General features: G+C 35.9%; 2 protein-coding genes across 5 annotated transcripts in view; one reads left to right on the top strand and one right to left on the bottom strand.

The window, feature by feature from the left end:
* Positions 1–148: 148 nt before the first annotated feature.
* Positions 149–2744, top strand: LOC117330818 (probable NADH dehydrogenase [ubiquinone] 1 alpha subcomplex subunit 5). Its single transcript, XM_033889329.1, has 5 exons — positions 149–198; positions 954–998; positions 1252–1368; positions 2103–2168; positions 2502–2744. The coding sequence occupies exons 1-5, from the start codon at positions 172–174 to the stop codon at positions 2601–2603; spliced, it is 357 nt and encodes a 118-aa protein (XP_033745220.1). The 5' UTR covers positions 149–171; the 3' UTR covers positions 2604–2744.
* Positions 2745–4283: 1539 nt separating this feature from the next.
* The window catches only part of LOC117330817 (TBC1 domain family member 25-like), a 30685-nt gene continuing 21989 nt past the window's right edge, over positions 4284–12979 (bottom strand). For 2 of the 4 annotated variants that reach the window (XM_033889324.1, XM_033889327.1), the window contains one exon: positions 4284–12842. In XM_033889324.1, the coding sequence (XP_033745215.1) occupies positions 10528–12842 (2315 nt within the window). In that variant the 3' untranslated portion in view covers positions 4284–10527. The remainder of the gene's footprint in view (positions 12843–12979) is intronic. The other 2 variants (XM_033889326.1, XM_033889325.1) reach the window with 2 other exon arrangements.

The following is a 12979-nucleotide window of genomic DNA, read 5'->3' as shown; positions in this document are numbered from 1 at the left end:
AATTTCGAGAGTGTATAAATCAAAATAACAACCCACGTTGTAAAATGTGCTTGTAGATGTTCACCTGACAGGTCGCAGGTACATCGGCTGCTTTCAACTAAATTGACCAATCAAAGAGCCTGTATCATTTCGACTTCGGCACAACGTTTCACAAATCAACTTCCGGTAAAAATGGCTGCAAGAAACGCACTGAAAAAGGTAAGACTGTAAATATAGCATTTTCATCAGAATACTTTGAGAAGTTGATAACAAATCTTTAAGATAGAATATGTATGTAATGTTTGTCTTTACTCTAGCATTATACGCCAATAAGGTCTTGGACCGGATGGTTAATCGCTTTTCTGCGAAAGCTCGATCGGTGACCTTGATCAGTCTCAGCTGTGTTTATTATTGACAGTAGGCTATATATACTGCTGGTGTTCTAAAGGCCTCTCTGAGTTTATGTCGGATATTTGAATGACTGCTAGGCCTATGATATATATATTCTACAAGAGATCGACGAATTTGGTCTGTTGATAATTGACAATAGACACAGGGACCTGCCTTGTCTCACTCAAACTGTTTAAGCACAGATCTAGAGATACGTACGCGTTACTCTTATAACATAAGAGGCCGCTGCTCGGATCTTTTTCTATCGGATATGATTTTGCCGACGGCGCCTGTCAAAAGTATCTCGCCGTGTAAAACCTCTAACATTGTTGGAGTAAGAGATGCGTACGTTACCTGATCACTGCAGTAGTCTTATGATATTTAAATACATTATTTTATAAGAGTAGACATTGTCCATGTGTTCCAGTAATGTTGGATGGTAACACGACGAGGAACCTATGACGGTTTTGTTTTCTTGTCATTCTGAAATTGATCCTACAATTTGAAAAGATCCATAAAGTACTTTCTGAAAATATTTGCACGTGCAGTATATTGGTAAAAGGTGTTATATTTTTCATTTTCAGACAACGGGTCTCACCCGATTGGCAGTTAATCCATTTGCACGAGAAGTAAGTTTAAATCCATTAAACAATATCTTCATTGAAGTTCATTCAATGCGTTAATTATAATTAAGGTCAAATATTCAGTAATACTGAGTGATTCAAGAGAATTTTATGTATAATTTTTAAAGTTCATTTACTAACTACAAAGGATGTATATATCTTATGAGTAAAATTATAATGTCAAATAATTGCTTATTAATAATATTGTACAGTGGCAGTATGAACATTTTCAAAATTTAATTATATTATTATTTTGTAGAATTTGATGGAAGTATACGACAAGATTTTAAGAACTGTAGCAAAAATGCCAGAAAATGCTGCATACAGACAAAACACAGAATCTATAATCAAGGGAAGACTTGCTTTGGTAGAAAAGGTAAGAAAATGTTCAGGTTTTGGATGACCAAGATTTTCCACTGTAACCATTTTGCTGACACATTTTCTGAATTTAAAACTGAAACTCAAGCATCTCTAGCCAAGTTATATACCATATGGTACGTACACCAATCCATATTTATTCAGCAATAGTTAGGCGAACCCATGATGCTTATTGCAATTTGATAGAAATGTTAACAGATACTACCGTAAATATTTGCGTATAGTGCGCACTTTTTTTCAAAAATTGACAAGTGAAAAAGACCACTGCGCACTATATGCAAGTACAAGCCTTTTCGAATTCCCAGTCAGAATGAATGTGATTTGACTGAGAATGTGATCGTTTCCTTTCACAGCAGGATTGATTTAATACTTATATATATATATTACATATATAAAGCATTTAGAAAGTAATAGTTAACAAATAATCAAAGAAATGAATAGTTATTTTGATGTTTAATTCCTTGAAATTGTGTATTTATCAGCAATTACGTGGATTTATCTAAGTCGATCGTGAGCCACACGTTCCGTACACATACAATCTCACTTGAGCATGTTCCTGTATTTCAATGTCTTGTGTTAGAAACATTTATATATTTATCTTAAAATGTCGACGTTTGTGGAACTAACAGTTGTTCTCATTACAATGAAGCTGCTGGTGATATTTTGAGGTATATTGCATTGATACAAAGAAAGGATTGTGTTTAAAATATTTTTCTTTTGTTTTCATTTCAGGAACAAGATTTACTGAAGTTGGAAGAAAAGATAAATGATGGTCAGATTGAAGAGGTTGTTCTTCAGGTAAAGATCTCCCTTGTCACAATAGTAAATATTGTTACTTTCCACACAGTAACTTGTGATTCCTTTCCCCCCACTGCCAAGAATAGAGTTTGCTTGTCATTTTCTTTGATTTTAATCCCTGTTTTCCATGCGGGTGTGTTTGTCTAGTTTAAAGTGTTTGATTCTAGTCCGAGATATTATTCTCATAATTAACACATGTATTTTGATCCTTGCTGAAATATTCAGTTTAGATATACATAATTGTATTCAAAGTGAAAAGAACTGAACATCAGATTGACGAAGTTAAAAAAAAATATATTAGTGAAAAATTTTATTTATCGATTTTTTTTAAAGGCCAAGCGTGAACTCAAATTGTCAAGACAGATGTTGGACTGCAAAGCGTGGGAACCGTTAGTTGGACAGGCACCAAAGAATCAATGGAAATGGCCAATATAGTTATTTTTTTCTATAGTGAATACTTTGTGATGTGACTATAAAGACTGTGTGCAAGACTTGAGAACATCAGTGTTCAGTTGCCCACATTCTGGATTACATGTGTATGAATAGCGTTATTATACAATAAATATGAAAACCTAAGATGTGGATTTTTTTTTTTAAGTATTTGTAGCATCCTCGATACTCAACCCACCTTGGTCTCTGTACACCTGGAATATGTCGAGGCTAAACCAAAGACACAAAACTAGCTATTTGGCATTCTGGGGAAAAAACTCACCAAGTGTTAACCTGTTCTTTTTTTTTTTAAGATTACAGAGGGGCAACAACCATGTCAAAGCAAGTCAATTTAATTTTTATGGCGAACAGAGATTTGTTTGATGTAGCAGCAGGTACATCAAAGATCAAACTAGTCTTTTTGTTTTATTAACAAGATAATTACGACTGAGCCTTTGAGTTTGCAGTGACATATTCCAGGGATGCAGAAAACAAAAGTGAACCTAACTCCCAGAGTATTGAGGATGTGTTTATAGAGGTCATCTAACATTCATGTTACTTAATACAACATAATCCCAGAGGGATATTAGCACCCATTGGGGCTGCGGTGGCCGAGTGGTTAAGGATAAAATAGGTATTAGCATACTATAAAACGTTATGTTTAAGTCCACCATCTTTTGACGTTGTTGTCCTTGAGTGGCCGAGTGGTTAAGGATAAAATAGGTATTAGCATACTATAAAACGTTATGTTTAAGTCCACCATCTTATGACGTTGTGGTCCTTGAGTGGCCGAGTGGTTAAGGTGCGATGACGATTTATCACTAGCCCTTCACCTCTGGGTTGCGATTTCGAAACTTACGAGCGCCGTTGCCTGGTATTGACCGTAGGCCGTGGTTTTTCTCCGGGTACTCCATGCAGCTTTCCTCCACCTCCAAAACCTGGCACATCCTTAAATGACCCTGGCCATTAAACCAAATAAACCATAAACACACCCATCATTGAATCATCTTCATCAGTCCTATAAAAGACTTCTCTACTTTTCCATCTTCCTCTTAATCATTTAATAACAAGGGGATTTTATATCTGAAGTCTAAGGAAGATTTTAGAAGAACTTTCCGAGATGTATTGAAAACAAATGTCCACTCCAGTGCCAAAATCCAAGATAGTCACCTTTTTTCTTTTTTTGATCAGTCACGAAATCAAAAGGCACAACTGGGGACCAAAGGGAACCTATATATGAAATTTGTAACAGTAACAAGGAAGGACCATGGATGCAGGGCAATTTAAACAGCTCGCCATCTGACGTTGGCCAGTAATAGCTATATAGATTTCTGGGCTGGCAAATCAATGTCTGAAGTGAAACACTTGTAATCATAGCTATATAGATTTCTGGGCTGGCAAATCAATGTCTGAAGTGAAACACTTGTAATCATAGCTATATAGATTTCTGGGCTGGCAAATCAATGTCTGAAGTGAAACGTGTGTAATCTGATGCCCTGCATTACACAACAGAGATAATTTTAGACTGTATAGTGCAATATAGTTAAGATATGAAAACAGAATACCAATCGATTATAAAGGTTGTCGTAAGATTCAGGAAACAGCATTGGAAATTTAATTTCATTAAATATGCAAGTTTATGAGGTCAGGATGGGTTCAGCATGTAAAAATAAACAAACAAATCAATGCAACAACAGAAAACTTTAATTGACAATACATGCCAAAACAAAACAAAATAAAATAATTTTATTATACTCTGTTTCCATACTCACAATTCACAATGGATTTCATAATACATGACTACAAATTGCATATGATGTTAAAGTTCTCGCAAAAAAAAAATAGCAACGAGACTCGTTAATGTGTTATCAAGTTTTTCAAAATCTCAAAATTGTATAAAGTTAGTATTTGGCACTCAAGTGAACCAGGGTATCTGAAATTGACTCTGAACATTTATTGAAATATTGGATTCTTTTAAAATCATACCCTATGAACATATTTATATGTATCTATCAATACAATATTTTTTTTAACCTTGTTGGAAAATTAAGAATCCTTTGCTTTCATTAAGAACGAAAATATTACCTAGAATTACCTCCCTTAGACTGTGCCAAATGTACAACGCAGGTGGGGGATATACAGCTAATTTCTTTGAAAATAAAAAGTGTAATTGAGACAAAATTCTCAAAGGTTACAGATTTAAAAAAGAAATTCTTAAAGTCGTTATGTGCTTTCTTGAATGATAATGATCTTGTTAAGATAAGTTAAACATTTGATGAACATACACAGTAAAAGTCACAATACCTCCACCAAAGCGGATGAGCCATATGGTGTTAATGGTATATAGCTACTCTGTTTCCATACTCACAAATTCACAATGGATGATGGATACGTCATGAAGGAATACAACTTTACAAATGAAAAGCAACCCAGTATTTTTACAATAAGTGAAGGTTTATGAGTATGACAATCATTTTGAAATTTCATTTGATTCATTTTTTCTCCATAAACATGGCACATGCTTCTCAGAAGCATTTTTTTTTCATTCCCACAAACACTAAGCACAAAGGTTTTCTACATACTATTGAAAAATGATGCTAACATGTTCTTAGATCTACATTTGACAGGAATAGATCACGATTTTCTGAACAACACTAAGTGGAATGCATTTTAATACTGTATATCTATAACATGAAACGCTCAACATCATCAACATCATCATGTTGTTAAAATGCATGGCACATGTCTCAGAAGCAAATAATTAACATCCTGTGAAATGCTATGATTATACATAGAAATTCATCAAACAATTTCGTGAATTTTTTTGCAATATAAAGTTTTTTTTATGCCCTACAACAAAGTTGGAGGTCGGTAAGAGGGGCGAGATATAATGGTATCAAATCAAATTGTTTGCCGGTAGATATCTATAATATAATGCCACCATAGTTTCTCGGGCTATGCATTCAATTATGTTTCAGCAAATTTCTGGATATAATTTTGCCCCTTTTTCCCCATAAGCCACAGTTCTATAGTTCAGATATAACATTTTTCTACATAGTTTCACATATATATGACATTTGAGCGATTAATTCTCATTCACTTTCATCAGATGAATGAGCAGTAAAAAGCAAATATACACAAAGGTTTCGTGTACCAACTGACATGTTCAGCTACATTTAAGCATATAACCCATGCCCTACAGAATATCAACACTATTGCACAAGCAACCTTTTGGTTGGCTGTTTATAATTTTTACATCCAAGATTGCACATGTTTTTTTTCAGGCCACAAATGGCCTCATAATCACAACCTTATGATATTATTTGTCTTTGTGAACATAATGACATTTTAAGTATTTATGGTCCAAGCTGAAACAATGAAATATGACAACAAATTTGTGATTTTTCTGTCCCTGTTCCAAATGACCCTGCAGGTTGTTCACAGGGTGATAAACCCAGCATAGTAAAAAACAAAAATTAAGTCCTTTTCCAAATTAACCATAACATCAGAAAATTAAAAGAGCCTTCTATGTCAATTATCCAGCAATATAATCATTTCAATAATAAAAATCATCTTCAATACTCCAGGGGATATGGTCACTTTCGCTCCGTGCTAAGAGAAAGTCATCCTAACCCTTGGAGTATTGAGGATGTAAAAAAAAGAAGACAACTGTACATTGTCGTTAAATAAGGCAAACAAAGTCTATGTGATATTCCCTGTGGTCATTACAAGATATATACGGAACTGTCGCTACATATGTTATTACTGAACTCACTATAGATATATACAGCAACATTTAGTACCCGTTGTCAATGGCAACATCAAGATGGCCGCCATCACCCTGATGGGTGATAACATCCTCTGGTTGACAATACACATCGTCAACCTTTTACCTCAATTTGACCTTGTCTGACATTGACATCTCCAGAATAACAATAAACTTCCATGCCTTAATGAATAACCTTGATTGATGGCGATATATAAAATATGTTGGGGAGGGTTTGGAGAAGAGTCATATTAAAAATGTTACTTTCAAAAACGAAGTCATTGACCACACATATATCTGGTAATTATCAAACAGTTAAATTAGGGCTGAATACTGGAGGGTACGTTCAATAAATATCAGGTTGAGTGAAAGTGTAACATCGTTTTGACACCTGAACTGGTGTAGATACAAGAGGAACATATTAGTTAACTGGGACTATTCGACTCATTCTGATGCGACAGAAATGTTTCCAATAAACCAGGACTTAATCATTTATTGCAATTTTGTTATGAACACACATGGCAGTATCTTGAATTGTTTCGATATTTCTGTTTGAAGATCAAAACATGTACAAGTCATCTGAAGTGATACATATTACCTTATGTACCACTAATGACTCGCTGAAACACCCTGTGACTATTAAGCCCCGAGACCAACTCGTTCTAGGTATTTTCATACTTGCCCAAGATAAATGTATGAAGTTTGATCAAATTCTGTTTCAAAATGAAGTCACTAGAGTACTGACAAGATTTTCTATAAATAGTAAATGTGACTTTGGCACCCTGAAATACGGACTCATTCCAGGTATTCTAATATTGACCATTATATGAAGTTTTATCAAAATTACAAACAAACGTAAGCATATACATATTTGTAAACGGAATGCTATATTTCCTCCCCATGTTTGTTTTGCATTGATAAAATTCTTTTAAAATAAGATTTAGAAATGAGAATTTCATACAAAAAGTAGCTTAAAATTTGTTAAGGCAGTGTCTTGAAAAATTTTATGATTGAAATATGTTTTTGTTTTTTTACAGAGGGTCCATAATATAACCAGCTTTTCATTTCACAATATGCCATTCATGAATTACCTCCCTTGGTTCAGACTAGAACACCCTATGTGTGGCATTTTTGTAGGGCTGACTGTTTTAACACAATACCCGTAATCTACTTTGTTGATTTACGTAAGGGTTTAATTTTGCGACCACATGGGAGTTATTTATGTGAATTGTTCTTTTAATACCTGTTCCATAAATACCACAAATAGATCACAAAGTATTACACATGATATATGTGTGGTATCACAGGAATTCATATCTGAACTGATTACCAAGAAGTATTCAATATTACATATACCGGTAAACATAAGAACAAATAGAGAGCTCTTTTTTTTTTACATTTCTTTACAAGTTCTCTCACAAATTACTCAGCTTTCAAATATCAACAGCACTAAAAAGATTTATCATTCCCACACAACATGTGTGATTTTTTTTACAACAAGACATGATTCAAGAAATACAATGTACTTTTAACTTGAAGCATGTGTAGTACTCCTTATCAACATAATGTGGTAACAGAGTTGAAATTCAATATCAATTTAAAACTGTATGTTGACTGGTATTTAGGACCAGAGTACTGAAAGCTCTCAAACATTCATGACACATATTCACAAAAATTTAAAACTTTTTCAAACCTAATTTAGACAAATTCCACAGGAACATGCCTACTGCAAAACCTTTTAATTAACGGCCCTAGATGTGTTTTACAGGTATAAATATGATACAAATTGTATGGCTCAGTCATCTATCACATCATAATGACAGACATGATTTCCCCATTTAAAGAAAACTTCCTCATTACAAGTACTTTAGGCAGACCAGTGTGATCAGGAAGTACGAACGAGTAGTTTCACATAATACCAGCAAATCTTCATTTACAGAAAATATAATCTTTGTAAGTATAACTAAGCACAATATACTCTTTATACAGTACAACAATTGTATTAGAGATAGTGTACATCTTGTATGTGATTACTCATCATCAGAAACAAAGGAGACTCTGTTCTGGTGATTGCAATAAAGTCAAATGACAGGGAAGAATCTTGTGGGAATTTCTGAAGATGATTACTGTTTATAAAAATTTCGCTTCGTTTAAAATTTTCGATGTTTTTCCATTTATCTTGATGAAAATTACAACCTTCACCAGATTTAATATTTTTTAAGATAAAAAAATATCAAAATTTTGAACGAAACAATTGAACACCCCCCTAAATTGTGTAATATACCTTGTACAAATAAATTTGGGACTATATAAATTCGCTGTTTAAACCAAAAAACATCCATGAGCTCTGATTTCATAAGACCATGTATACATACGGTTAAAGTCGCTTTCATTATAGCAGTTTGGTTTGATAGAGTGTACTTTCTATTAACACAAAAGTAATTTATCACAGGCCAATACTTTGTCTGTTCATCAAATAAAGACAATGTGATTTGTTTTGTTTGTTTACTTCCTGGCAAGCCTTGACAAAGACTTCCATAGCCTGCATTGCCAGCTGTAGAAATGTGTAGACTTATATGTTACAAATGTTAAGTTTAATTAAAACATTGCTAAAATCATTTGTCAGTATAAATGAAAAAAGGTTCAGTCATAGAGCTGAACAATGGACGCCTGGAACGAAGGGAGATAACTTCACACCAAATCCAATCTTGCAGCATTTAGTACACGTACTCTAAACCCCATCAGCATTGAATAGACAGTTAACATACTATTGGAAAACAACTCACTTCGACAATTATCAGCCAGTTAAATTGCACAAAAATGCAATACATCTATGTCATCAACATCATTTTAACAAATGCAGAAGCAAGCTGTTAAACATTTTGTCTGCTAAAAAGCTAAAAAATGTAAGTATTTCTAAATCATAATTTCATAACTATATAATGTATTTGATATTATACCTTGATAAGCCTAATAAAGAACACAAACAGGAATGATAATTTATAGATTTTACAAATTTACCCTAATCTTATATTTTTAAATGCCTGGTTCAGTGAATTCATGCAGTAAGAATAATTCACAAATAAACAGTTAATCAAAAGTGATACACATATTGGATCGGTTTGTCTTGGCTATTGTAAGGAATATTTGGATATTCATGGTGGTATTAAACTGTTTTTGTGGAAATGAATTTAGAATGTTTTTAGATTGCAAACATATATATGTGGAAAGCTTTTTGATACTAACCTCTTGCTTACAATTGTTGTTTCATTTAGAAAATATCCTTAGAATCAAAAGATGATTCCAGACTTATTCTCAAAGAAAAATCCTGTGTGCAGAAAATCTTGACTGTTGGTCTCAACATAAATGGAAAAAATTCCAGCATTTGATTATATATTATGTAAGCTGTTGTATATATCAGATAACTAGCCCATGTCTGGTAATAAGCCCACCCACATAAATTTTTAGTTTAGTGGAAATGCTATAAAAGCTATGTCATTGTCCTGCAAATAAGCTCACCCGAAATTTTGAGTCAAAGTTCATTTTTTCATTGTCCATCAATTAGCCCACCCCCTACTATGAGACAAATTAATGTGTTGGCCACAGGATAAATGCTGTATATCTAAGCATTTAACAACTGTACCCTGGCTTAAAGTATATATAGAACCATACACTGATAAGTCATCTGCCACAGCTTGTTCCGCCACCTTTGTCTGTGTCTGTAATCAGTCTAGATCGATGTACAGTACGTTGGTCTGGTGAAGACCTTGTATATAGAACCACTAACTGAACACATGGTTGCCCGCCTCTGCTTGCTCTTCCATCTTTGTGTCTGTAATCAGTCTCGATCGATGTACAGTACGTTGGCCTGGTGATAGACCTTGTATATAGAACCACTAACTGAATACATGGTTGTCTGCCCTGGCGAACAACCTTGTATACAGCACTACACGCTAAATACATGGTCGTCTGCCTCGGCTTGCTCCTCCATCTTGGTAGGTGTCTGTAGATAGTCACGGACGGTGTACAGTACGCGGGCCTTGTATACAGCACTACACGCTAAACACATGGTCGTCTGCCTCGGCTTGCTCCTCCATCTTTTTCTGTGTCTGTAGGTAATCGGTATACAGTACGCGGGCCTGGTGAAGGACCTTGTATACAGCACTACACGCTAAACACATGGTCGTCTGCCTCGGCTTGCTCCTCCATCTTTTTCTGTGTCTGTAGGTAATCAGTATACAATACGCGGGCCTGGTGAAGGACCTTGTGAACATTGTGTTTCCTCACCATTCTGTCAAACATCATGGCAATCTCATCATACTCCAACTGTTTATGCATGATTGCCTCACGGTGCTGCATAAGCAGCGTGAGACATACAAACATCAGGAATGGGTTGCCGTTTCCAAAAACATCTGGAGGGGGGAGTCGGATTGATGGAATACTGTGCTTTATTACTTCGAGTGAACTGTCATCTGATATTTCAGTACAATCAGACAAACTCATTCCGGAGTCGTTCAAAGGGACAGAACTTGAAGACATATTCGGGATGGTAAGTTTTTCCCCGTTTGCAGGTGAAGCAGATACAGGAGATAGCACAGCCTTCCCTGGGTACATTTTCTTCCCATTTATCAACCCGTTACTGAGATGAATTTTTTGGGAAGCATTTCCATTTTCCACTGTTTGAAGGTCATCAGTTTTCAGTGATCCCTGTACAATATCTGGAGCCTTAAAACCAGCCACAACCTTTGGGATTTGTATGTCAGTCGGCCTCTTTTTCGGGATTGAAATAAACTCTTTGACATTGTGGAAAAACCCAGCTCTTTCTCCTGGTTTTTTAACGGATTTATTGTCCGAGACGACTGGTGAAGCCTCCGTCTGGCCCTCATCTGTGGAGTCCAGAGAGAGATAGAACTGGGAATGTCCGCTATCATCTTGGTCCTCATCTACGTAATCATTGCACAATTCATCATCCGTTCCATCTGTTTTCAGCTCAGTGGTCAAAGAATCACGACAAAAGTTTGGATCATTGTTTATACTACCGTCCGGTTGTATCAGATCTTGAGAGAAAATTGTCTCCACCTCTTCGCTGTCGGTCCCTTCAGTGGGTGTCTCGCTTGTCATGTCTCCGTTATAAAACGTGCCTGCTGGGCGCTCATCATGAACACTGCTGCTCAAATCTGACACACTTAAAACTGACTTACAAGACCCGATATCAGTTGTCTGTTGTTTAAGATTTTTCCCTTCTTCTGTTTCTTCAGCAATGTCAGTTTCAGTCTGAATTTTATTATCACTGTCATGTAATTTCTTAACTTTTGACTCCATCTCCGTTTCAAGAGACTTGTCAATACAAGAAGATTTTGCCTGGGCATCGACAACCATCGAGTCCTTCATAGAAGGAAAATCTTGTGCCCCAACAATAGACTTTTCATCCTCAAATGGGGAAGCATTACCAGCATTTGTCGCATTTTTGGAAACTAAAACATTGTTATTGTTCACAGAATTACCCCCAGTTTCCTCCCCTGTCAGAATCTCTAGATTTTGAGGTTTATTAACGTCTTTAACCTTGGTAGATTTCACACGTCTCATATTCTTGAACTTCTCATATATACTAGGCTTCTTTGAGTAGGAGGGTGAGCATGGTGATGTTGATAACAGAGCCAAAGAAAAATCCAGGTCAGTCAAGGGGAGCTCACTCTCAGGGTACATAGGGGGCAGTGTGCTCCACATCACCTCCAGCATGTACAGCGCATCCTCAAATGGGAACTCGCGCTTCAGTTCGAGAAGTAACCAACGGTAACAGAAAAACAAGTCCCCAGCATCGTGGTCTTTCAAATACGAATAAAGAATAGGGTCATGTAGTTGTAGAATGTCACTTAAATGCTTGAATTTCAAGTTCATAGCATTTTCATTCAGCGTGAAGTTGGTTTTCATTCTGGCCATGATTCCACAGAAGCAGAGATATGCCTGTGCCTCATCTTTTTGGATGACGAGAAGCGGCGAAGCAACGTCACTCATACCCTGGCAGTATGACACTTCCGGATGTGTGATGGCGTATGTGACTAAAATGTTGAATAACGACAAAAGGTTTTTACTGTCGTCACCGCCGGCAAAATATTTTAGTGTCCTATCCGTCCGTAAGACGTCCTTCTTAACCATGGATGTGATGTAACGAATGTCCTCGGTCATTGAACCGGAACTGATGATGTCACGCCATTTGTCTCGTAGCTGGTAGTATTCATTTTCTTTACGCTTCATGTAATCGAACCGTTCCTTCCCCGAGAGTCCAATCGGGAATATATTTAGCAGGTGACGCCACACAACTCTACGCAGAGAGGGCTCCACACCTCCCTGGTAGATGCTAATTCGGAATTCCTCTGGTTTTATCATATGTCCTGAGGAATCCAAGTAGTTCCTAAATTCCATGTCCGTCATTGGAGACTTTGAAGGCCTATATCGTTGTTCATCCTCATGTCTCAGACCTAGCAATGACAAAACAACAAGTCAGTATATCCACGAGAATGTTTATGAAACATACACGCTGCAACTCTGGATTTATTGGTAATCAATAAACTAAAACACACAAGAGATTCAGTGGTGTTAACGATTCAAGCACAGG

This window comes from Pecten maximus, chromosome 7 (genome assembly GCF_902652985.1).
Source record: "Pecten maximus chromosome 7, xPecMax1.1, whole genome shotgun sequence".
Classification (NCBI taxonomy): Eukaryota; Metazoa; Mollusca; class Bivalvia; order Pectinida; family Pectinidae; genus Pecten; species Pecten maximus.
This window is presented reverse-complemented; position numbering and strand designations above follow the sequence as displayed.